This window comes from Ceratotherium simum, chromosome 15, assembly GCF_057802395.1.
Source record: "Ceratotherium simum simum isolate JZ-2026a chromosome 15, ASM5780239v1, whole genome shotgun sequence".
Lineage (NCBI taxonomy): Eukaryota > Metazoa > Chordata > Mammalia > Perissodactyla > Rhinocerotidae > Ceratotherium > Ceratotherium simum.
Window position 1 is genome coordinate 44743974 of NC_141914.1, and position 25261 is coordinate 44769234.

The following is a 25261-nucleotide window of genomic DNA, read 5'->3' on the forward strand; positions in this document are numbered from 1 at the left end:
CCCCCATGGTCTTTGAATGAATTTGAACCCTTATTCTCTTAGTGGCTGTTTTCCCATCTGCTAATTCACATTATAAAATAATAAAATTTGGGGCCAGCCCAGTGGCGCAAGCGGTTAAGTGCACGCGCTCCGCTGTGGCGGCCCAGGGGTCACCGGTTCAGATCCTGGGCGCGCACTGACACACCGCTTGGCAAGCCATGCTGTGGCGGCGTCCCATATAAAGTGGAGGATGATGGGCATGGATGTTAGCCCACGGCCAGTCTTCCTCAGCAAAAAAGAGGAGTATTGGCAGATGTTAGCTCAGGGCCGATCTTCCTCACCAAAATAAATGAATGAATGAATGAATAAATAAAATAAAATAATAAAATTAGGGGCTGGTCCGGAGGCATAGTGGTTAAGTTAGCACACTCCCTTTCAGCAGCCTGGGGTTTGCGGGTTCTGATCCCAAGCACAGACTTAACACACTGCTCATCAAGTCATCCTGTGGTGGCATCCCATATACAAAACAGAGGAAGATGGGCACAGGTGTTAGCTCAGGGCCAATCTTCCTCACCAAAAATATATATATATAATAATAATAAAATTATACATGTGTGCATAGTGTAGGCCCTCTGTAAATGATACTGTCTTTCTTGAAGTCTTCTTAAATCTCTAAGCCACTTGGCTGTTAAGCTTTTTATCCTATTTGTGATTTACTGCAGAATTTATTTAGAGAGGAGTATGTAATTGAAAACAGGAGTCGTCAACCTCACTGCATATGGATTTCACTGCCATATCTCTCAACCTTTCTCCTCAGCCTTCCCAGTCTGTATTCTCAGCCTTCTACCCCGGCGATCTGGAATCTACTCATATTTAAGTAGTTGTGGGTTTCTTGATAGGGACTATGCAAAATGGTGCTTTATTTTCATTGGTATGTTTCTTAGCCATCTCTGTGAGCTCAGGGTAAGTTGAAAACTATAAATGTGTTTAATAATGATTTTGCCTCTGGGCAAAATCATGAGGTTAAAATCAAAGTCTTAAAGGTAACATCTTTTCACTTCTCACTGTGGGTAGTTAAAGGAATTGGAATGATTAGGTGTTCCAAAGAGGGAAGGAAGGAGCCATGAGGAAGATCAACTTAGGTGTACTTTGTCTATTAACTAGTGAAACTATTTCCTAGCCACATGCTATTTGTGAGCCCACAGTATTTTTTATAGACTGTTCATAAGTGCCACAAGGAGCCAAAGAGTGGAAGCACAAAATGCAAACAAGACATGGACTAAGCACTAAAAAACCTACGATAGATGGGCTGGACAACAGTTTATAGATTGAATCAGTTTAGCCAAGGCCCAGTAAGCCCGTATTCATTTACTTTATTTAGTATGAAAGTTTGACGTTGTATATTGTATGTATAATTTAATTGTTTAAAATACATTAGTGACAATTACTATTTAATGGTAAGCTCTGATGGATATTTTGGTACAAAGAATAACCCCACTTGGGTCTATCAGTTTACTAGAATTTTACTTTTGAATTTGGATTTGACTTTCATAAAAAGCAAGACCAACATAAAGAGATTTTTGTTACGTGGTTTTGGTTTCAGGTATTTCAAATTAAAATCAAAGAATTGCTGATGGAGACATAGAAACTGGTTTTTCACTTGCTAACTCTTCATTTCCCTAAAGCTTTCATTTAGATGGGTTATTACGAAGTGGCAAAGAATTAGTAAATTTTTTTTTAGCACTTAACTCATACAAACAATGTATTTTTCATCATTAAATTTCAATTTTCATTTCTTATGTTTTAGTTTGCTTTTTATTTCATAAGTAGTTTTTTTAAAAACCTACAAAATATTGAATTTATAAAGTGTTTGACAATTTGTACATAGAAATTTAAATATACTACAAAAATATTAAATGTCACTTAATTTATCTTGGCCTAACTTATCTTGAGTGAAGCATTTGAGTCGCTTGATTTCCAAAGGCTTTTTTCAACTTTACAGTTTGATGATATTTGTTAAGGAAAATTATGTGCTACTGCTAAATTTTATATGTACTAGACATTTTAAATAGTACATTATGTAATTAAAGTAAAAAGGAAACTATATAAAGGTTAACATGTTTGGATTTTGCTATTTCTTTGTTTAAAAACATGTTTGACCTTAGCTAACAGTCTGCGATTTCAGACGTTGCAGACTGAGATGGGTGGAATGTGGTTTTGAAAGATGATAGAGGTCTTTCCTTTGTGACATATGGCATGTTGCCACTACGGAGGGTAAGTTCTTATACCTTTTCTTTTGCTCTTAGGATTTTCTCATTCAGCATTTACCTTTGGTATAGAAAGCCATATCAGCCAGTCTAACATAAATGGTGCCCTCGTCCCACCTGCTGCGTTGATTTCTATCATCCAGAAAGGTCTACAGTATGTAGAGGCAGAAGTTAGTATTAATGAGGTAAGAAAGACTTCTTTCAAATACTAATTCTTACTCTTAAATATGTCCTTAAATCTCTTACTTTGTTTGCTCATTCATTATCTGACTTCAGCTTCGCCAGGTTAACAAAATTGAAGAGGGTTATTGCTAATGTAACAGTTAGGTCGCACAGGCAAGGCATGTCGCCTCCCAACTGTAAGGACCGTTATCTGTTACTTATTTCCCTTTATGTGGTTTTATAAGAAACAGTAAGAAATAATTTTCTTTAAAACAGCAGCGTTGTGCTGTAGAATGCTGAGACCGTAATTGATAGTCTGAAAAATGAGAAAATCTCAAGTTATTTGGTTATACCTGATTTTGGAAGGCAGTTTGTAATTAAAGCCAACTCTTGATACTATTGCCTATCTAAGATCCATATATAGGTAGTTGAGCTCAGGTGTCAGGCAGCTGTGACCCATGAGCCAAATCCTGCCTGCCGCCTGTCTTTGTCAAGTTTGACTGAAACACGGCCATGCTCATTCATTTATATATTATCTGGCTACTTCTGTGCTACAATAGCAGAATTGAGTACTGACAGAGACCTTATAGTCTGCAAAGCATAAAATATTTACTATCAGATCTTTTGTGGAAAAAGTTTGCAAACCCTGGTCTAGTTGAAAATTTTCATATATGGTCAGGATTTATGATATGTGGAGCTTTTTATGTATTTTTATTTCAAAAATTAACATGTTCTCCTTTCATTTTGCAAGTATTTCTAAAACTGAAGCATCTGTGGTTTCTATATCAATATTTATTACTATAATTGTATAGTATACTAATATTGATTTTATTATTTTTGAGTTTCCTCATCTCTATCACTGAAAAATCCACTACTGCTAAATTAAATGTCCTCATTGTCTTTTAGCACTTTCACTCCCAAAGTATCTTTTATTACAGAGGGTGATAAACAATTTCAACCAGTAGCCAGAAGTTTCATTTTATCTGAAAAATTTTTTGTAGATTTAATGTAGGTACTCCATGATGTATCTGTGTTGGTTTTAATATTTTTAAGTCACTTATAAGTTAAAATACATTCTCCTGTTCCTCAAATACTCCATTACAATTGACAATTCAGAAAGAAGAAAGATACGCTGTGTTTTTGTAACTCAGAGCCCCCATCACACCACTGTAGATTGTCAGCAGTGTGTGTTCACCAGCTGAAGCGAGCCCATCTTCACATATGCACATTCCTAGCTAATTTGCACTATTTCTATTTCTGACTTGCTCTGTGTCTCTTCTTGTGCTTGCCGGAGAACTTTTTATTAATTGTGAATTTCCTCATATCAGTGAGAGGAGCTTTGGAAAATTATAGCAACTACATAAAATTAAAGAGCACTAGCCTATGAGTTATGATGGTACTTCTCAAATGTTAGTGCACATGACTCGCCCAGAGAGCTTGTTAAAACCCAGATTCCTGAGTCCATCAGAGATTTTTGATTCTGTAGGTCTGAATCTGCATTTCTAACAAGCTACCAGGTGATGGTGGTGCTGTTGGTCTTAGATCACACTTTGAATAGCACTGGTTAAGAGACCCCAGCTGCCATTGACTAGCTGTGTAACTTCAACAAATCTTTAAGCCTTATTGTGCTTGCATTTCAACATTAGTAAAATGAGATGATCGTATGGCATAATTTCTGAAATCTATTTTTCTTTAAATATTTTAATCAAATCACAAGAAACTTGTGAGTCCAACAAAGCTATTTTTAAAGTTTTTAGTTTTAAAGAAGTATTTACTATAATGTGGCACCAAATCTCTTATCATTGTATGAACTCTTTCATATTGGTCATTACTTTTGACTAACAGTATTTTGGAATCTAATTAATAATCTAATAATCGTGTGGGCCTACTTTTTATTATTCCTTACAATATTGCGGCTTTATCTGTGCAACATTTAACAGTATGAACAGGTGAGGAGGAAAATTTAAGTAGCTATTTGCAGTTGCTTCTTGAAGTTTCCTTTTGCCCTCCTGATTCCTTTCCTTCTTACATGCATTCAGAAAATTATCTAAAAGTGTTTCTTCTTGGAATGAAGATTTTCATTTTTCCTTTTGACTTATATGAATACAAATTACTATAAATGTGTTACCTTTGAATTTTCTTCTCTCACAATTTTCCAAATCCAGGATGGTACTTTGTTTGATGGTCGACCGATAGAGTCTCTGTCACTGATAGATGCCGTCATGCCTGATGTAGTACAGACGAGACAACAAGCTTACAGAGATAAGCTTGCACAGCAACAAGCAGCAGCTGCTGCAGCTGCCGCAGCTGCAACAAACCCACAAGGATCTGCAAAAAATGGAGAAAACACAGCAAATGGGGAGGAGAATGGAGCGCATACTATAGCAAGTGAGCTAAGAATTTTTAATAATTCCTTTTCAGAAGAGAGATTTTACCTTATGGGGATATCTCATCTTCTAAGCTGAAATAATATCATCTATTTCATTTATGCCAGCGTGGGGGAACTTGTATCACACAATTCAGATTTTTATTTCTAAAGCTCCAAAAAGCTAGATTCACTTTCATGAATTTTATTTCCTTTTTTAAATATTTAGAAACCATTTTTCTACTGTTAAATGAATTTTGCATCTGCATTTGATTTCTAAATAAAGTTTGTAATACTAGTCATTAACAAATACAATAAAGCTTTGACATGGAGATATAAAGGCAACTCTCATGTTATATGAATGATATCAGCAACCCCTACTGGCAGAAACTCAGAATAGTATTGGCGTGGATATATTTAGTTCACACCATTTTATCATTTTAGCCATGTTTCGGTCTAACCTTTAGCAGTCCTTCTCTACCCCCCATCCCCCACCTTTAAGCACTCACATACATATATCTTTTAAAAATAGTATGATGGTACTTAACTAAAAGTAGGAATTTATTTTTCATGTGTTAAGTACTGTATACTCATTTTCATCATTACCTGACATAGTTAAAAAAAAAAAAAAAAGTTACACCATGTATTATAAAGGGAGTATTTACTGGTTAAGAATTCTTTTTCCCCCCCAGGATGTTGTCATATTACCTAACTGGAATTTTCCACTTGTTTCTCATGATGCAGATAATCATACTGATATGATGGAAGTGGATGGGGATGTTGAAATCCCTCCTAATAAAGCAGTTGTGTTACGGGGCCATGAATCTGAAGTTTTCATCTGTGCCTGGAATCCCGTTAGTGATCTCTTGGCATCAGGGTATGTTTTTCAAAGTGAAACTAAAATGGATTTTTAAAATATCTTACTGAACTATTACACATTTTATAAATGCATTACTTAACATTTTCAGGTTTTTGTTGTTGCTTGTTTTCCCTCTGTAAATCTTTATTCCTTCATAAAGTAATCTTAGAAGTTTTAATTAAACTTAGTAGTTCAGGAGTGCTTGGGGCCCCCAAAATAGAGATGGAAAAAAATACTGGAAGTGGAAATCCCTGATAGTCTGTCATTTGCCTTGTTAATAATAGAATGTAAATATGTTGCTTTAATTCTGGGATACTTGAGAATATCACGAGGATTTAAAATATATTACGTACTTTATAGGTCTGGAGACTCAACAGCAAGAATATGGAATCTTAGTGAAAATAGCACTAGTGGCTCCACACAGTTGGTACTTAGACATTGTATACGAGAAGGAGGGCAAGACGTCCCCAGCAACAAGGACGTGACGTCTCTAGATTGGAATGTGAGTATCACTATATTGTCCATGGTGGATGTAGTTACTAGTAGACTTGACCTCTCTGAGCCTGAGAACTAATGACATGGTTTGTCCATTTGTTCAGATATTTTCGCATTTCACTAACTAATGAGAGCAACAAACTAGGAGTCCCCATCCCCAAATGTGGTGTTAAAAACAAAGGCTGGCCCTGGAGCAGTAAGATCAAGGTTCAACTTCCAGCTCTTCAGTTTGTCTAGCAGCAGAACCTTTGTAAAACTGGTGGTCGGCCACTCTAGTCTTCATTTTCCTCACGTGGAATGTAGAAGTGTGACAGTAAATGAGGCAGTAAATGAAAATCAGTAATAGGCACATAAGTCCTTAAGTACTAAGTCCTTTGCTAGTGGTAAGAGAAGTCCATGTAATAAAAACACGTTCTTGTTTTTCTCATCTTGCTGTGAATTGATGAAAACTTTATTGCCAGCTGCCTTTTAGGGACCATTAGTCTAGATTACTTATAAGCTTTATTCTAGCTATAGGAATCTTATAATTCTCTGATTCTGTGTGTGATTTGACATCTTTCAGAGATAACGTGACTACCTGGACTTACCGGAAAGTTTGATTTCATTGTTGATAAAGCTTCACCCTTTCTGTTTCAAATACATGATTAACAGCTTAGTTTGTTTTCATTCCCATGATTAATTTGTGGAAAATTAGCATTTTTAAAGTTCCTTTATCTTTCCCTTTATTCTTTGTTGCCTTTTTCCTTCTTTGTAACTTTGCATCCATTTTTTACCTGCACCCTACCCCACTTCTAAGAAGCCTCTTAGACTATTTCAGTGTTACCAGGAATTTTAGGGGTCGCTATCCTTTCCTCAGCAAGTGAACATCCTTTCCTCCTCTCGCCTCTGTTTAACAACTTTTTTGTGGGGCTTTCCAAAAGATCTTCCAAATCTCATTCCAAGGAATGAGATCCATCTTTAAAGTTCTCATTTTCTATGAAATTCTTCCAGAGCCCACAGCTAGATTTTGCTGATGTTCTCTTCCAAAATTTCCAGCAATGTATTTACCCTTTGCCTCCTATAAAGTTGACAATTCTAAAAATGGAAAGAGGTTTTAGCACTTTGCATTATTAGTTGGATGTAGGGTCGGGACTAAGAATTGTTTTCTTTCTTTTTTTTTTTTTTTTTTTGGTGAGGAAGATCAGCCCTGAGCTAACATCCGTGCCAATCCTCCTCCTTTTTTTTTTCCCCAAAGCCCCAGTAGATAGTTGTATGTCATAGTTCACATCCTTCTAGTTGCTGTATGTAGGATGCCGCCTCAGCATGGTGGGAGAAGCAGTGCGTCAGTGCGCGCCCGGGATCCAAACCCGGGGTGCCAGCAGCAGAGCACGCGCACTTAACCGCTAAGCCACAGGGCCGGCCCCAAGAATTGTTTTCTTAATGTAGGACCTTATTATAACTTAGATCAAAGGCATTATAGCCTTCTATGCTGTTTGCCTCAGAGACCATATTAATTTAATGAAATTTACAGTTTACGCTGAAAGGAATGGTTAACAAACGGTCTGTTGAGCCTGGTGATTCTGAACTGCAAGTTATAGTTTTAAAAAGGGTGGACTTTTCAGAAATGTGTTACTCACTATGAACTTGAATCTTCCACTAAAAGGGGAAAACATTATCCTTGATTAATGGTTCTTTTCTGTGACTAAAGCAAGAGCCTGTGAGATAGCTGATCTTTAAAGTATTCTTTTCCTACTTCAGTGGTCCATGAACTAAAACATTTGGGGACCATTAGTTTAAAGGAAACTTCCCATTGTGTAGAGTCTGCAAATAAACTTTTGCTGTTGGCCTCAGTATGGCTTTGTCTTCCTCAGATAGAACCATAGGAGATTTACAGATCCCGGCAGCACCGAGTCTACAACCCCCAGAACTGGCATTTGTTTGTTTGTTACTTACCTGTACAGCCAAATGGCTTGCAAGTTCTGAAGGAGATAGTCTTGTTTTCAGTGCCCTTACCAAAAAGTGTCAAGAAAGTACTGAGGCAAGATTTTATTCTGTGTCTCCAGTAATGTTTACTCATCCAGCAGTAGTCTGTTTAATGCACTCTAGAGTAACTTGCACTTCTGTAGAATAAGTTAGATCTGTCCTTCCGTTGTACCATTCATGAAGGCAAGGCACAGCAAGGGAATATAAGATTAGAAAAATTGGTATGGATTTTTCCTTGTGGTAAAGTAGTTCCAGGCAGTTGTACTCACTTCATTAACTATAAAGTCAGCCTACACTCTTTTCTGCCTCCTTTTCCTGTGTTACTTTTTTTAATGGTAAGGATTTCATATTGGGAAAGAATTAACAAAAGAAAGAAACATTCAGTGATATTTAAGAATCTGAGCATCTGAAATAGCAATATTATTTGGATCATACACACACATGCACACACACTTGGTTTAGATAATAAAAGATTTAGAGGGAGGATCTTATGAAAACTTCAAATCATAATGAAATATTTTGGAAGATTTTACTTTTTACTTCTATTAAATCATTATAAGATGATGATTTTGATGTCCTTCCCAAATCCACCAGCCTACGCCATCTTTAGCCTTGTACATCTGTGAGAATACAGTAGACCCTAACATGCATGAGGGGGATGTTGATCCTGCTCCAGAGCAGTTCCTGCCATTCTTGAGATTTGGATTAAGGCTCACACACTGACTAAATGCTGCCAAAATGCTAACTTCACAGCAATGAAGGTGTTTCTAGGCCTTGGGCGGCACTCCCAAACAGGCAAAACTGGAAAGTTTTGGAGCAGAGAGTGTCAAGGATTTGCTGTACCTGGGATTTAAACATGAACTGTTCTAATAACAATTAAAGCCCCTTTCTGGATTATATAACTGAGAGAAATATGTTTCTCTGACAGAGTGAAGGTACACTTCTAGCAACTGGTTCATACGATGGGTTTGCCAGAATATGGACTAAAGATGGTAAATGAAGCGTTTTTCTTTTCATTTGTTGTTGTTGATCTAAGTTATAAAGCTTGAAGTGATTTTAATGTTTTTCTTTTTGAATATTAGGTAACCTTGCTAGCACCTTGGGGCAGCATAAAGGCCCTATATTTGCATTAAAATGGAATAAGAAAGGAAATTTCATTCTAAGTGCTGGAGTAGACAAGGTAAAAGAACATTAAACTACGTTCTATAAAAGTTAATGTGTTACAGAGTATAATTGAAAGTAATATTTTCTCTACTACTCACATAAACAATAAAACATTCATATTGGGGAAATTTAGGTACGAGTTTATCTTAGTAATTGAAATGCTTTCCTAGATTTTCTATCAGCTCATTCTTGAATCTACTCATCAGAATGCCCCTTATTCTTTATCTGTGTGACCACTCCTCATTTTTGCTGAAATTTGAGCCATAATGTATGTCATACCTCCCAAGCTCTTTGCTTTCCTACTGCAGGTTCTAGTTTATCTCATCAGAGAATATGGCTCTAGAGTGATTTCCTGGGAAATCTTAGAGCCAGTCTCTTAGCTGAACTCTTGGTACTTAATTGAAAATGTAAGAAATGCAGGATCTTTGCAGCTTTTTTCACCTAAGGCTGGTAAATATGGATAGATTGAAAATATGGCCTTCTTTCTCCTTCACTTTCTTAGGTCATCCCTTTCACCACACCTCCCAAAATGACTACGGGTTTAAGATTATTTTAATCCAGGAAAGTGCATGCTCATAGTTAACTGAGTGTGTTGTCAAAAAGGGAGGTAGAGAGAAGAAAGGAAAGAACAGTGAAGGACGCCAGGAATGGGAGGGAAAAGCCTAGTAATGAACGGTCACTGCCACTAAACAATACTTTATGTCTCCAGACTTACAAAATTAGTGATGAGAGGGTGTTAAAAGGAATTGTGAATATATCCATTCAGATTTATATGTCATACTTTGATGTAACATGAAAAACATGATTTTAAATATTGTCAAAATTCAAGCTGCCTCTGTATGTAAATGTGAGCTTTAAAAATGTTAATATTAAGAATTAGCTGATTACTTTATTAACCAAGAATTTGCCTCCTAATAGCTAAACAGCTATAAAAATCGTACCTTAAATACGCTATTGCACTGGAATTTCTTAAGGAATCTAATACAATGTTTGGTACTTTGTAGACAACCGGTAATTGTTATTTGAAGTAAGTTGACACATAAAAAATCACCAGGGAAAAATTCAACTGCTTAATAGTCACCCCCCTCCCCCCCAACCCAAATGGAGTATAGCCTTGTTGTACTATTTGGGATAAAATAAATGTTAAAAATTAAATCCACTCTAAGATAAACTAACACACCGACAGTGAGAACAGTTTGGTGGTTACCAGGGGGAAGTGGGTTGGAAGGTGGGCACAGGGGGTGAAGGGACCTATTTCTATGGTGACTCACAAAGAATAATGTACAACTAAAATTTCACAATGTTATAAATTATTATGACATCAGTAAAAAAAATTAAATCCACTCTGACATTTTGTATTGTTTTAATATAGTTAGACATCTAATTTATGCATCTATGATAAACTCTTTTTAACTTCTTAACAGTGTATTTTTCTTTTCTTTTCAATCTCAGACTACAATTATTTGGGATGCACATACTGGTGAAGCCAAGCAACAGTTTCCTTTTCATTCAGGTAAATCTTCAAAATTTATATGAGAACTGGAGCTTTCTTCTGTTTTTCTAATTAAACTTTTAACAGCGTATAATTCATTTAAAATCTTGAAATAGCAAATATTAATCTTGTTGCTAGTCTTTTGAGGAGTTGCTGTTCCCTGACTTTCAGATTATTAATTGTCAGAATATCATCAAACGTTTTCTGTGAAATGTACTATAAAAAGCATTTGCAGCATGGTGCAATTCAGGTTGGTATTATTTAGTAGTAAGAACGTAGATTTTGAACCAGGAGGTCTAAGGTCATAATGCCAATTCCACCCTGTTTAACAAGCTTTAAGACTGAGCAAGTCATTTAACCTTTCTGAGCCTCGTACTCTCTATCTGTAACTGAGGGATAATAGTAATACCTATTTGTTATGAGGATAAGACTAAATAATGTATATGAAAATACTGTGTAAACTCCTACAAATTTGGAGATATTGTTGTCATTTCTCATTTAGGATTGATGTATTTAAATCTGTCATCTTGTGTACATGAAATAAAAATTAGGCTTTCCCACTGTTGTTGAAACTTTGGTGCTTTAGATGAATTTCTCTTTTAACAAATAATTTGATACTTAAATACAATAAATCTAACCCCCAAAATAGTGTGCTCCTTCCTCCTTGATATACAGTGATGCACCAGGGCATACAACCTGATGGATTTTAGTACCTGGGCTCCCTTGCGGCCTAGAACCGTTGTGCCTACTTTCAGGGAGTTTCCTGATGACGGTAATGAACATTAAACTGGAACAAGATGCCTAGTAACTATTAGAACAGTAGTTTTAGTACTACCTGATTTAACTGCTTCTTTCAAGATTTTGTTGTGATTGGGAAGAATTTTGATTTGGGGGCTGGCTTGGTAACTGCAGTTATTTTCAAATCTTTGGTAACATCTTTTTCACAAATAGCCAATGGCACAGTGTCACCTTTAAACTTGAAGCTTACAGCTTCTGGCATTTTGCTTTTTTGTCTTTTTCTATTTAGTGTGACTAAACAAGCCACATAAGGTGCAAAATGATTTTTCTATAGTATCTGGGTAACATAATTTTGCAGGCATTATGTTAAACAATTCAGCTTGGTTAAAGCTGTCCGCGTTAATAGGCATTTACACATCAGTTCTTGTTTACCTATTTTATTTCCTCTTCATCTTTGCTTCTAGTCCTCATCCAGATAGAATTCTCTTAGGCCTCTGGCCATTCCACCTAAAAGTTTCTCCTGCCTCCTAGGAATGGTGGAAAATTGAAATAAGTATGTGTGTGGTACTGTTATTATCTAGTATATAATGTATACTGCCTTTGTGCTAGAGATAGTACTCTTTGTATACATGATCCTGTTTAGGCCTGGCTACAACCCGATGAGGTAGGTGGTATTGAAGTCATTTTACAAATAAATAAGCTTTTTACCCACAGTATTCTTTCTTGCCATGCTTTTTGGGTTTTTTTAACAGCTTTATTGAGGTATAATTGACATAAAGTATATGTATTTAAATTGGACAGTTTGACATTTTGCTGTATGTTTATACCATTGAAACCATCATCACACTCAAGACAATACATCTGTTAGCTTCAGAAATTTCCTCCTGCTCCCCCGCCTGCATGTGCACCCCCCCCCCACCATCCCCAGGCAACCACTGATAGTCTTTCTTTATCAGAAATTAGTTTACATTATGTAAATGGAATCACACAGTGTGTATTCCTCTTTGGTCTGGCTTCTTTCATGCTGCATAATTATTTTGCATTCCTTTCAGTTGATGAGTAGTATTCCATTATGTAGATATACCACAGTTTGTTTATCCATTCTCCTATTGAAGCAAATTTGGGTTGTTTCTAGTTTTTGACTATTACAAATAAAACTTATCAACATTCATGTACAAGTCTTTATATGGACTTGTATTTTCATTTCTCCTGTGTAAATATAATATCTAGGAATGGAATGGCTAGATCATATGGTAGGTATATATTTAACTTGTTAATAAACTGCCCAACTGTTTTCCAAAGTTTTCATTTTCCACACTGGTTTACATTCTCACCAGCAGTAGCTGTTCTAGTGCTTCTGTATCCTTGCCAGTGCTTGGTATGTGGTTAGTCTTTTTTAATTGTAGCCACTGTAATATAAGTATCTAGTGGTATCTCACTGTGGTTGTAATTTGCATTTCCTAATGACTAATGATGTTGAGCATATTGTCATGTGCTAATTTACCATCTTTATGTCGTCTTTGGTGAAGTATCTGTTCAAATCTTTGGACCTTGTGCTTAATTTTATTATTTTCTGTTTATTGAGTTTTGTGAGTTCTTTATATATTCTGGATACAACTCTTCTATCAGGTATTTATAAATATTATCTTGCAATCTGTGGCTTGTCTTTGCATTATTTTAACAGTGTCCCTCAAAAGTCAGAAGTTATTAAAATTGTTCTTTATGTATCATGCTTTCAGTATCAATCTAATTTGCTCTTTTTCTATTTGCTTGATGTGGAAGTTGAGGTCACTGATTTGAGACCTTTCTGCTTTTCTAATATGGATATTTAGTGTTATAAATTTACCTCTAACAACTGCTGCTAAGTGACATCCCACAATTTTATGTATGTTCTGTTTTCATTCAGTTCAAAATACTTTCTAATTTAATTTTGATTTCTTCTTTGACTCATGGGTTTTTTAGACGTGTGTGAATTTCTGAGTATTTGGGAATTTTTCAGAGATCTTTGTATTATTGATTCCTAATTTAATTTCATTGTTCCTATAAATGTCATTTAGGTCAAGTTTGATAATGTTGTTCAAATCTTTTATAGCCTTACTGATTTTTCTCTCTACTCACACCATCTGTTATTCAGAGAGTGGTATTGAAATCATCAACAATAATTGGAAACACGATAATTTCTATTTCCTTCAAAGCTCTACCAGTTTTTGCTTCAAGTATTTTGAAACAGTGTTATGAGGGGCATGAACATTTAGGAATGTTGTATCCTCATGTTGAATTGACCTCTTTAACAAAATTTTATCATTTTGTTAATGACTCTTTTTTTTCCCATTTTATTTTCTGTGCTCTGATATCTACCTTGTCTGGTATTGATATAGCTCTTGCTGTTTTTTGATTAGTGTTGGCATGGTATATATTTTTCCATCCTTTTACTTTCAATCTATTGATGTCTTTATATTTGAAGTATATTTTATGTAAGCAGCATATATTGTTTATTCATTCAGTATCAACCTCTGCCTTTATTTAGAGCATTAATGCCAAACCAGTATTTAGAGCATTTACATTATGTGATTATTGATATGATTAAATTTAGATTAATCATATTTCTGGTTATCTTTTGTTCCTCTTTTTATGCCCCTATTTGGATTTTTTTTTTTTTAAGATTTTATTTATTTATTTTTCCCCCAAAGCCCCAGTAGATAGTTGTATGTCGTAGTTGCACATCCTTCTAGTTGCTGTATGTGGGACGCGGCCTCAGCATGGCTGGAGAAGTGGTGTGTCGGTGCGCGCCCGGGATCCGAACTTGGGCCGCCAGCAGCGGAGCGCGTGCACTTAACCACTAAGCCACGGGGCCGGCCCCCCCGTTTGGATTAATTGAATATTTTTTTATTACATTTTTTCCTTCTTTGGTGGGTTACTAAGTGTAAATCTTTCTTTCAATGGTTGCATTAGGATTTGTAGTACGCATCTTTAACTTATCACCATCTACCTTTAAGTGATATTTTAAAGATATTAGATAATAAAATAATTTTTGCTTATATAGCTACCATTTCCAACACGCTTCATTCCTTTGCATAGATACATATTTCCATCTGGTATCATTTATTTTCTGCCTGAACTACTTTAACATTTCATATAGTGCAAATCTGATGATGATGAATATGTTTAGCTTTTGTATGTCCGAACAACTTTTGATTTCACCTTTATTTCTGAAAGAAATTTTTGTTGGGTATAGAATTCTAAGGTTGACAGTGATGTTGTTTTCTTTCAGTACTTTAAAGAAAATGTTACTCTCTTCTTATTTACATTTTCTTATATTTGAAATTGCTACTATATTCATCCTTATTACTCTGTACATAATTTATCTTGTTTTCTCTGGCTGCTTTTAAAATTTTCTCCTTATCACTGATTTTGAACAATTTGAATATGTTGTGCCTTGGTATAATTTTCTTCATGTTTCTTGTCCTTGGAGCTTGTTGGATCTATTGGTTCATAGTTTTCTTCAAATTTGAAAAATTTTTGACTGTTATTTTTTTCAAATATCCCCCTCCCCTTTTTTTTTTCCCTTGGGATTCTGATTACATGTTTATTGGTCTGCTTGATGTCCCACGAGTCACTGATGCTCTGTTCATTTTTTTTTTTTTTTGGTTAGTTTCTATGCTGTTTTCAAGTTCACAAATCTTCTGCAGTGTCTAATCTGCAGTTTATTGCATCCAGTACATTTTTTGTCTCACATGTTTCAGTTTTCATCTCTGAAGTCTGATATAGGTCTTTTTTAATATCTCCCACGTCTCTGCTTAACTATTTGAACATATGGTGTATAGTTGAAAGTGCTTTAATGTCTTTGTCTTCTAATTCTAACATCCATGTTTGTTCTAGATCAGTTTTGGTGATTTGATTTTTCTCTTCATTTTGGTCATATTTTCCTACATCTTTGCATGCCTTGTTACTTTTGTTTGGAAGAGAGACGTTGTGACTTTTGCCTTGTTGATTGCTGGATATTTTTTATTCTTTTTTTTTTTTATTTTTTTTTTTTAATTTTTTGTTTATTGCAGTAACATTGGTTTATAACATTGTAAAAATTTCAGGTGTACATCATTGTACTTCTATTTCTGCATAGATTACATCATGTTCACCACCAAAATACTAATTACAACCCATCACCACACACATGTACCCAATTATCCCTTTCACCCTCCTCCCTCCCCCCTTCCCCTCTGGTAACCACCAATCCAATCTCTGTCCCTATGTGTTTGTTTATTGTTGTTATTATCTACTACTTAATGAAGGAAATCATACGGTATTTGACCTTCTCCCTCTGACTTATTTCACTTTGCATCATGCCCTCAATGTCCATCCATGTTGTCACAAATGGCTGGATTTCATCGTTTCTTATGGCTGAGTAGTATTCCATTGTGTATATATACCACAGCTTCTTTATCCATTCGTCCCTTGATGGGCACTTAGGTTGCTTCCAAGTCTTGGCTATCGTGAATAAGGCTGCAATGAACACAGGGGTGCATGTACCTTTGCAAATTGGTGTTTTCAAGTTCTTTGGATAAATACCCAACAGTGGAATAGCTGGATCATATGGTAGTTCTATCGTTGATTTTTTGAGGAATCTCCATACTGTTTTCCATAGTGGCTGCACCAGTTTGCACTCCCACCAGCAGTGTATGAGAGTTCCCTTCTCTCCACAACCTCTCCAACACATGTTGTTTCCTGTCTTGTTAATTATAGCCATTCTGACGGGCGTGAGGTGATATCTCATTGTAGTTTTGATTTGCATTTCCTGATAGTTAGTGATTTTGAACATCTTTTCATGTGTCTGTTGGCCATCTGTATATCTTCTTTGGAGAAATGTCTGTTCAGGTTTTTTGCGCATTTTTTAATTGGGTTGGTCGATTTTGTTGTTGAGATGCATGAGTTCTTTATATATTTTGGAGATTAAGCCCTTATCAGATGTATGGTTTGCAAATATCTTCTCCCAATTGTTAGGTTGTCTTTTCGTTTTGTTGATGGTTTCCTTTGCTGTGCAGAAGCTTTTTAGTTTGATGTAGTCCCATTTGTTTATTTTTTCTATTGTTTCTCTTGCCCGGTCAGATGTGGTGTTTGAAAAGATGTTGCTAAGACTGATGTCGAAGAGCGTACTGCCTATGTTTTCTTCTAGAACTTTCACAGTTTCAGGTCTTACATTCAAGTCTTTAATCCATTTCGAGTTAATTTTTGTGTATGGTGTAAGGTAAGAGTCTACTTTCATTTTTTTGCATATGGCTATCCAGTTTTCCCAACACCATTTGTTGAAGAGACTTTCTTTTCCCCATTGTATGTTCTTGGCTCCTTTGTCAAAGATTAGCTGTCCATAGATGTGTGGGTTTATTTCTGGGCTTTCGATTCTATTCCATTGATCTGTGTGTCTGTTTTTGTGCCAGTACCATGCTGTTTTGGTTACTATAGCTTTGTAGTATATTTTGAAATCAGGGAGTGTGATACCTCCAGCTTTGTTCTTTTTTCTCAGGATTCCTTTAGCTATTCGGGTCTTTTGTTGTTCCATATGAATTTTAGGATTCTTTGTTCTATTTCTGTGAAAAATGTTGTTGGAACTTTGATAGGGATTGCATTGAATCTATAGATGGCTTTAGGAAGTATGGACATCTTAACTATGTTAATTCTTCCAATCCAAGAGCATGGAATATCTTTCCATTTCTTTGTGTCTTCTTCAATTTCTTTCAGAAATGTTTTATAGTTTTCGTGTACAGATCTTTCACCTCTTTGGTTAAGTTTATTCCTAGGTATTTTATTCTTTTTGTTGCAATTGTAAATGGGATGGTATTCTTAATTTCTCTTTCTGCTACTTCGTTGTTAGTGTACAGAAATGCAACTGATTTTTGTATGTTGATTTTGTGTCCTGCAACTTTCCCATATTCGTTTATTACTTCTAAAAGTTTTCTGGTGGATTCTTTAGGGTTTTCTATATATAAAATCATGTCATCTGCAAATAGTGACAGTTTCACTTCTTCCTTTCCAATTTGGATCCCTTTTATTTCTTTCTCTTGCCTGATTGCTCTGGCTAGGACTTCCAGTACTATGTTAAATAGGAGTGGTGACAGTGGGCATCCTTGTCTGGTTCCTGTTCTTAGAGGGATAGCTTTCAGTTTTTCACCATTGAGGATGATATTAGCTGTGGGTTTCTCATATATGGTCTTTATTATGTTGAGGTACTTTCCTTCTATACCCATTTTATTCAGAGTTTTTATCATAAATGGATGCTGGATCTTGTCAAATGCTTTCTCTGCATCTATTGAGATGATCATGTGATTTTTGCTCTTCATTTTATTAATGTGGTGTATTACGTTGATTGATTTGCGAATGTTAAACCATCCCTGCATACCTGGAATAAATCCCACCTGATCATGGTGTATAATCTTTTTAACGTATTGTTGTATGCGATTTGCTAGTATTTTGTTGAGGATTTTCGCATCAATGTTCATCAGTGATATTGGCCTGTAATTTTCTTTTTTTGTGTTGTCCTTGTCTGGTTTTGGTATCAGGGTAATGTCAGCTTCGTAGAATGAGTTAGGGAGCTTCCCCCCCTCCTCAATTTTTTGGAAGAGTTTGAGAAGGATAGGTATTAAGTCTTCTTTGAATGTTTGGTAGAATTCACCAGGGAAGCCGTCTGGTCCTGGACTTTTATTTTTGGGGAGGTTTTTGATTACTGTTTCGATCTCCTTACTGGTGATTGGTCTATTCAAATTCTCTACTTCTTCTTGATCCAGTTTTGGAAGGTTGTATGATTCTAAGAATTTATCCATTTCTTCCAGATTGTCTAATTGGTTGGCATATAGTTTTTCATCGTATTCTCTTATAATCTTTTGTGTTTCTGAGGTGTCTGTTGTAACCACTCCTCTTTCATTTCTGATTTTACTTATTTGTGCCTTCTCTCTTTTTTCTTGGTGAGTCTAGCTAAAGGTTTGTCTATTTTGTTGATCTTTTCAAAGAACCAGCTCTTGGTTTTATTAATTTTTTCTATTGTTTTTTTGGTCTCTATTTCATTTATTTCTGCTCTGATTTTTATTATTTCCCTTCTTCTACTGATTTTGGGCTTTGTTTGTTCTTTTTCCATTTCCTTTAGGTGCATTGTTAGATTGTTTATTTGAGATTTTTCTTGTTTGTTGAGATAGGCCTGTATTGCTATAAACTTCCCTCTTAGAACTGCTTTTGCTGTATCCCATAAATTCTGGCATGTCGTATTTTCATTTTCATTTGTCTCCAGGTATTTTTTGATTTCTTCTTTGATTTCTTCATTAACCCAGTCGTTGTTCAGTAGCATTTTGTTTAATCTCCATGTATTTGTGGCTTTTCTGATTTTCTTCCTATAGTTGATTTCTAGTTTCATACCTTTGTGGTCAGAAAAGATGCTTGGTATTATTTCAATCTTCTTAAATTTATGGAGACTTGTTTTGTGGCCTAATATGTGATCAATCCTGGAGAACGTTCCATGTGCATTTGAAAAGAACGTGTATTCTTCGGTTTTTGGATGGAATGCTCTGTATATATCTACTAGGTCCATCTGTTCTAGTGTGTCGTTTAAGGCCAATGTTTCCTTATTGATCTTCTGTTTGGATGATCTATCCATTGGTGTAAGTGGAGTGTTAAAGTCCCCTACTATTATTGTGTTACTGTCTATTTCTGTTTTTATGTCTGTTAATAATTGCTTTATATATTTAGGTGCACCTACATTGGGTGCGTAGATATTTACAAGTGTTATATCCTCTTGTTGGATTGTTCCCTTGATCATTATGTAATGCCCTTCTTTGTCTCGTTTTACAGTTTTTGTTTTAAAGTCTATTTTGTCTGATATGAGTACTGCTACCCCAGCTTTCTTTTCATTGCCATTTGCGTGGAGTATCTTTTTCCATCCCTTCACTTGCAGTTTGTGAGTGTCTCTAGGTCTGAAGTGTGTCTCTTGTATGCAGCATATATATGGGTCTTGTTTTTTTATCCAGTCAGCCACCCTATGCCTTTTAATTGGAGCATTTAGTCCATTGACGTTTAAAGTAGCTATTGATAAGTATGTACTTACTGCCATTTTTTAACTTTTTTTTTTTTTTTTCCCTCAGTGTTTTAGTAGTCCTTCTCTGTTCCTTACTTCTTCTTTACAGAATTGATGGTCACTTTAGTTTGACCTCTGTCTGAAAGCTGTACTCTTTAACTACCCTCCTCCCTCCTTTTATGTTTTTGATATCATGGATATTTTTTATTCTTATAAATATTTGTGAACTTTGTTCTGGGACAGAGTTAAGTTACTTGGAAATGGTTTGATCCTTTTGGCTTTTCCTTATAAGATTTGTGAAATGGCAGTGATGAATCAGTGCTCAGTGTAGGGCTAATTATTTGTCAGTACTGAAGGAAGAACCTTAAGTATACTACAACCAGAGTTCCATAAATCATGAGGTTTTCTAGTCTGACTGGTGGATATAGGCATTATTCCCAGCCTTGATTATTAGGCATTGTTTCTTCTAATCCTTTTGAGTGTTTCTTTCCCAGATCTCAGCTGATATCTTCACACACCTGTGCTCCTTAGTACTTGGCTGAATATGTGAGTAGGACCCACTGCAGATCTTCAGAATTCTCTGCCTGTGCAGCTCTCTCCTTTCCAGTACTTTGTCCTGTGAATTCCAGCTGCCTTGGTCTCCCCAGATTCTCAGCTTTGTCTCTTCAGCTCAGGAATGTCAGTGATTTCTGCCTAAAGGGATTCCTTTTCCCTGTGCCAAGACCTGGACGTTTTTTTCCAGGCTGTAACCTGGGCACTTATAAGGGCACACTGTTGGTTGTTTTCCGTTCACTCAGGAACCACTGTCCTTTGTTGCTTGATGTTCAGTGTCCTGAAGTGCTACTTCATAGGTTTTGTAAGTTTTTTTTGGTTGTTTTGGGCAGGAGGTAAATTTGACCCCAATTACTCCATCTTGACCAGAAGTGGAAGTCTACCATACTCTTTAAATTACTGTATTTTAATTCCTGTACCATATTTTCTCCCATATACACTCTTACATAAAGCATAATCATGATTTTAGATGAGTTACAATGAGTTGCCATTTTATAACCGTTAGAATGGCTATAACAAATAACAATGTTCATGAGGATATTGAGAAATTAGGATCCTTATACTTTGCTGGTAGGTATGTAAAATAATACAGTTGCTGTAGAAAACAGTATGACAGTTCCTCAAAAACCTAAACATAGAATTACCATATGACCCAGCAATTCAGCCCCTAGGTATATATCCAAAAGAATTGAAAGCAGGGACTTGAACAGGTTCTTGTACGTTGGTGTTCATTTCAGCATTATTCACAATAGCCAAAAGGTGGAAACAACCCAGTGTCTATCAAAACAGATGAATGGATAAACAAAATTGTAGTCTGTGTATACAAGTTCTGATACATGCTATAACATCAATGAACCTTGTACACATTATTATGCTAAGTAAAATAAACCAGACTCAAAAGGACAAATAGTATGATTCTACTTAAATTAAATGTCTAAAACAGGTGATTTCATAGAGACAAAAAGTAAAGATTAGAGGTTATCAGGGGCTGGGAGTGGGGAATGGGGAGTTGTTGCTTAATGGTTATAGAGTTTCTGTTTGGGGTGATGAAAAAGTTTTGGAAATAGTGGTCATGGTTGCACAACATTGTGAATATAATTAATACCACTGAATTGTACACTTAATAAGATGACAAATTTTATTTTATATATGAGCACAATATTTAAAAATTAATAATGTAATATACCAAAGACCATTTAATTGTACACTTCAAATATAGGTGAATTTTGTGGTATGTGAATTATATCTCAATAAAGCTGTGTAAAAAAAAAAAAAAACCAAATGAGACATAAATGCCTTTCTCCTCTTCCCTCATAGGTTTGTTTATTACCTTCTTAAATTATGAAGGATGCACAGGTTAACAAAAATAAATCAGAACTGGAAGACATAGAAATTTGAATCTTAGCTCAAAGATTTTAGAAGATTATGTAACTCTGGACAAATTAATTAACTTTTCTTAGCCTCTTTTATCGTGTATAAAATGAAACCAGTAATAGTGCACACCTCTCACATACCATCTACATAAAAATACATTCTATGTTAGAGATGTATTTCTATACTAAAGAACTTGTATTACCTAGACTCATTTTATTTTAGAAATAAATAAAAAGTAAGGAGGTATGTGTTCTTAGATTACACCAATCTATGACCATTGTATCTTATGAGCAGGCATATCACAGAAGCATGAATTACACAACTTCTGTGGCAGCTTTCTCCACCTTCCCCAGTTATCTTTACCTGGTTACATAGTTTGTTTTTGTTTTGTTCTGAACCTAATGGTGTATCTGTTTGAATGCTACTTCTTATTTTCTCAGCCTCCTATCTAATATTTTGCAGACAGCAAATTAACTGTACCAAATTAACACCCTGGTACATCATAACAGATACTTGGCTTTCTTTATAGTATTTTATTATACCTTTAGTTGTCTTCTAAATTAATTAGATTTTTTTAGGCCTTTGTTTTCCACTTCTTAACACTAGAACAAATTATTTACCAAAGAAACATTTTGTTGAAATTGATTATAATATCCTAATTTTGTTATGAGATCTTAAGTAATAATATTCAAGGTCAAAATGAAAGTGTAGTAGTTACTGAGTCAGATTCCAGGCAAAAAACAGAATCTACACCAGGTAACCCAAGAAAGGGAATTTAATACAAGGAAATAGTCACAGAGGTGTTAGAAGAGTGAAAAACAGAGAAATATGAGATAACCCAGAGTGTAGCAACTGCAGAAAACCTAACTGTGGAGGAGAAGGCAGGATCCAAGTGCCCAGTGAGAACTGGAACCTTAGAGGAGAGGCTGCCTGGCAAGAACAGGCGCCGCGGAGCAGTCAGAGCCAGGCTGAAGGAGAGTGATGAGAGCAAATTTGCCTGTCTTCTCTTTCTCCTGACCTTGGGTTCTTGACAGTGTCTTCCGCCGTACAAACCCATCTGAAAACCAGTAGGCACAGGAGCCTGGGATCTGTAATTTGCAAGAGTTAGCCCCCTGGGTCCAGAGCATAGCAGGGCAGAGAGTGGTAAGGAATGGACCTGTGGGCAAGCTGACAGACGAACGGGACCGTCATCTGTGTTGCTCTAAGAAGTTGTGATACACACAAAACAGCAGCAGAGTTTACACACGGTGCTGATCAGAGTTGGCTTGTATTTTTGTTTACTGGCTAATTTTAGTTGGATTCTCCCAGAAGCAGACCTTGAACCAAGCATTTGAGTGAAGTGATTTGTTAAGGAAACCCTCCCAGGAAAAACAAGTGAGGAATTGTGGGAAGCAGAATGGGAAAGAAGGAAGGAGCCAAGCAAGGGAGTGATTTCTGGTGAAGAATGCTCAGCCTCGGCCTGATCTAGACAGGGCTCTAGGGTGTTGATTACACCTCAGAGTTTTTCTCATCTTGAGCCAAGGGGGCTAGGTTTTTGAATCTCCCTCTTTCTTCCCTCCCCCGCAACTACATACCACCAGCCATTGGGTGCTCATCACTTGTGGAGGGACATAGACAGCAATAGAGCAGGGCAGTTCTCTGAGAAGTTCGCCACTAGGAGTACTTAGCACTAAAGCACTCAGAAGCTGGGAGTTGGACACACAGCACAGGTAAAGAGTGTGTGCGAGGGCAGGAGACCAGAAACTGCCTAAAGTAGTGCTGGCTCATGACGGTACTAGAAATACAGCCTGCAGTTCACTCCACTTACCAACTCAAGTTATGTGAGTCTTGGTTATTTTTTTTAATCTGATGGGAAGTCTCATAATTTGAAATTTTTGTATAAAAGATTAATTTATGTTAATATTTTTATATACCACTGTATTTTTCATAAGGCTACTTGGGGACAGGATTAAATATGATATTATATATAGTATCAAATTCCATACCCCTTCCATAGTAAGTTTCTATTAAATATTTCTTTTTCCATCTTGTATTACTTTCCTTTAGTGACTCAATCCAGGTAGTGTCCTGATTCTCAGTTTTTCATTGTAGAAATATACCCAAAGCTAGTCCTTCTATAATGTCTAATCATATTACTACCATTAGCTTCCTTGAACTATACTCTAGATTTTAGTTTTTTACCTGATTTGTCCTTAGCCAGTTAATGAAATCAGTTTCACTGTTGCCTGTTGTCCTTTGTTTTTTTTTAAATGTCTTGTTATAATTCTGAAAATCCTGATTAAATTTTCCTTATTGAGTCATAAATGCTTTAATTCTTCCTTTTTCTCTTTTTGCTGTTCCTTTCCTTAGGTGTAAGCTCTTGTACATGACATATTCTTTGACTTATCAGTCTATCAGTGCTCAAAACACCTATTTATATGTTTAGTTTCAACATAGCCAGTTACTGTTATACTTAGATATACACAATGAGGGAGTGGTTTTGTTTTTTCCTTCCCATAGACACCAGTTCTGACCTCTTTCATTGTATGTTTTGTATCTCTAATAATGAGGATATACAGCTTAACTTTAACCTTCCTGTTTTTTTTTTCCTTGTCTCTAAGTTTTTGCTCTAAATGGTAAACCTGTTCTATAAAGGGTCATAAAGTAACTTTTTCAGCAGCCACAGAATCTCTCTTGCAGCTGGCCAGGTCCGCCCTTGTAGCGCAAAAGCAGCCGTAGATAGTGTGTAACCTGATGAGCTTGGCTGGGTTTTAATGAAACTTTATATACGGACACTAAAATTTGAATTTCATATGATTTTCACATTCACAGGTCTTCTTTTGATCACATGTCATCTTTTGATTTTTTCCCCCTCCCCAGCCAGTTGAAATGTAAAAGCTATTCTTGGCTAATGGGCCATAGTGTGTACACCCCTGCTCTAAATGCAGTGTTTTTGGTATGCTCCTATTGCTTAACCCAGTTACTTGCTATCGTTACCTTAATCTGCATTGCTAATTATAGAGAGCCTTTGTACCTTGCAGCAGGGGAAAATGAAAGATAGAATCTTTAATCATATCATAGCTAAAATAAGTAGTAAATGCCAGCCAGCTTTTGGGCCTCTGAGATTTTCAATTCAATGATGTAGATTTTAAGAGAGATTTGATGAGAATCACGTAGAAGAAAATGTATTTGTGTGTTATATGCAATATTCCATTTATCAGTTGAGTAGATAATGGGAATGATACTTATTCAGTGTAGCATTTGTCCAGCCTATAATTTTTAAAGTACTTTCCATACACATCATCTCACTTGATTTTCACATTATCCTTGTGTACTAAGCTTAAAGGTTTTATCCCCATTTTTTAGATAAAGAAAATAGCTTGAGAGGTTAAGTGACTTGCTTAAGGTCGACTAGCTGGGAGTGGCAGAACCAAGGCTTCTTGTCCATTGAACACTCACAGGATTTTAGAAATAAAAGGAAGTATAGCATCATGTTTAATTTTATCATTTTATGAATGAGAAACCAAGAATCCAGTGCTAGTAATTTACAGGGCAAGTTCCAAAACTCTAATCTGATTACCAGGCCGGCGTACTTTCTACTGGCTGTTCTCACATAGAGACAACTAAACTGAAATTTATTAATATTTGTGATATTTAGATACCATAGTTTTAAAAAATTCTATTAGTGTCTTAAAAAGTATAAAGTGAAATGTTTAAGTTCCTATTAACATGCTTAATGTCTAACCATGGTTTAAAACTAAAGCTCCTCGGTATCAGTACATGTGGAATGAGTGCAAACCTAGCCTTTTTTCCTTTTCAG

General features: G+C 35.8%; 1 protein-coding gene across 5 annotated transcripts in view; it reads left to right on the top strand.

Moving 5' to 3' along the window:
* The window catches only part of TBL1XR1 (TBL1X/Y related 1), a 181052-nt gene that overhangs the window by 141373 nt on the left and 14418 nt on the right, over nt 1–25261 (top strand). For all 5 annotated transcript variants that reach the window (XM_087439996.1, XM_087439994.1, XM_087439992.1 and 2 more), the window contains 7 exons: nt 2286–2431; nt 4574–4796; nt 5518–5650; nt 5993–6134; nt 9018–9081; nt 9172–9269; nt 10706–10766. In XM_087439996.1, coding sequence (XP_087296122.1) covers nt 2286–2431; nt 4574–4796; nt 5518–5650; nt 5993–6134; nt 9018–9081; nt 9172–9269; nt 10706–10766 — 867 coding nt within the window. The remainder of the gene's footprint in view (nt 1–2285; nt 2432–4573; nt 4797–5517; nt 5651–5992; nt 6135–9017; nt 9082–9171; nt 9270–10705; nt 10767–25261) is intronic.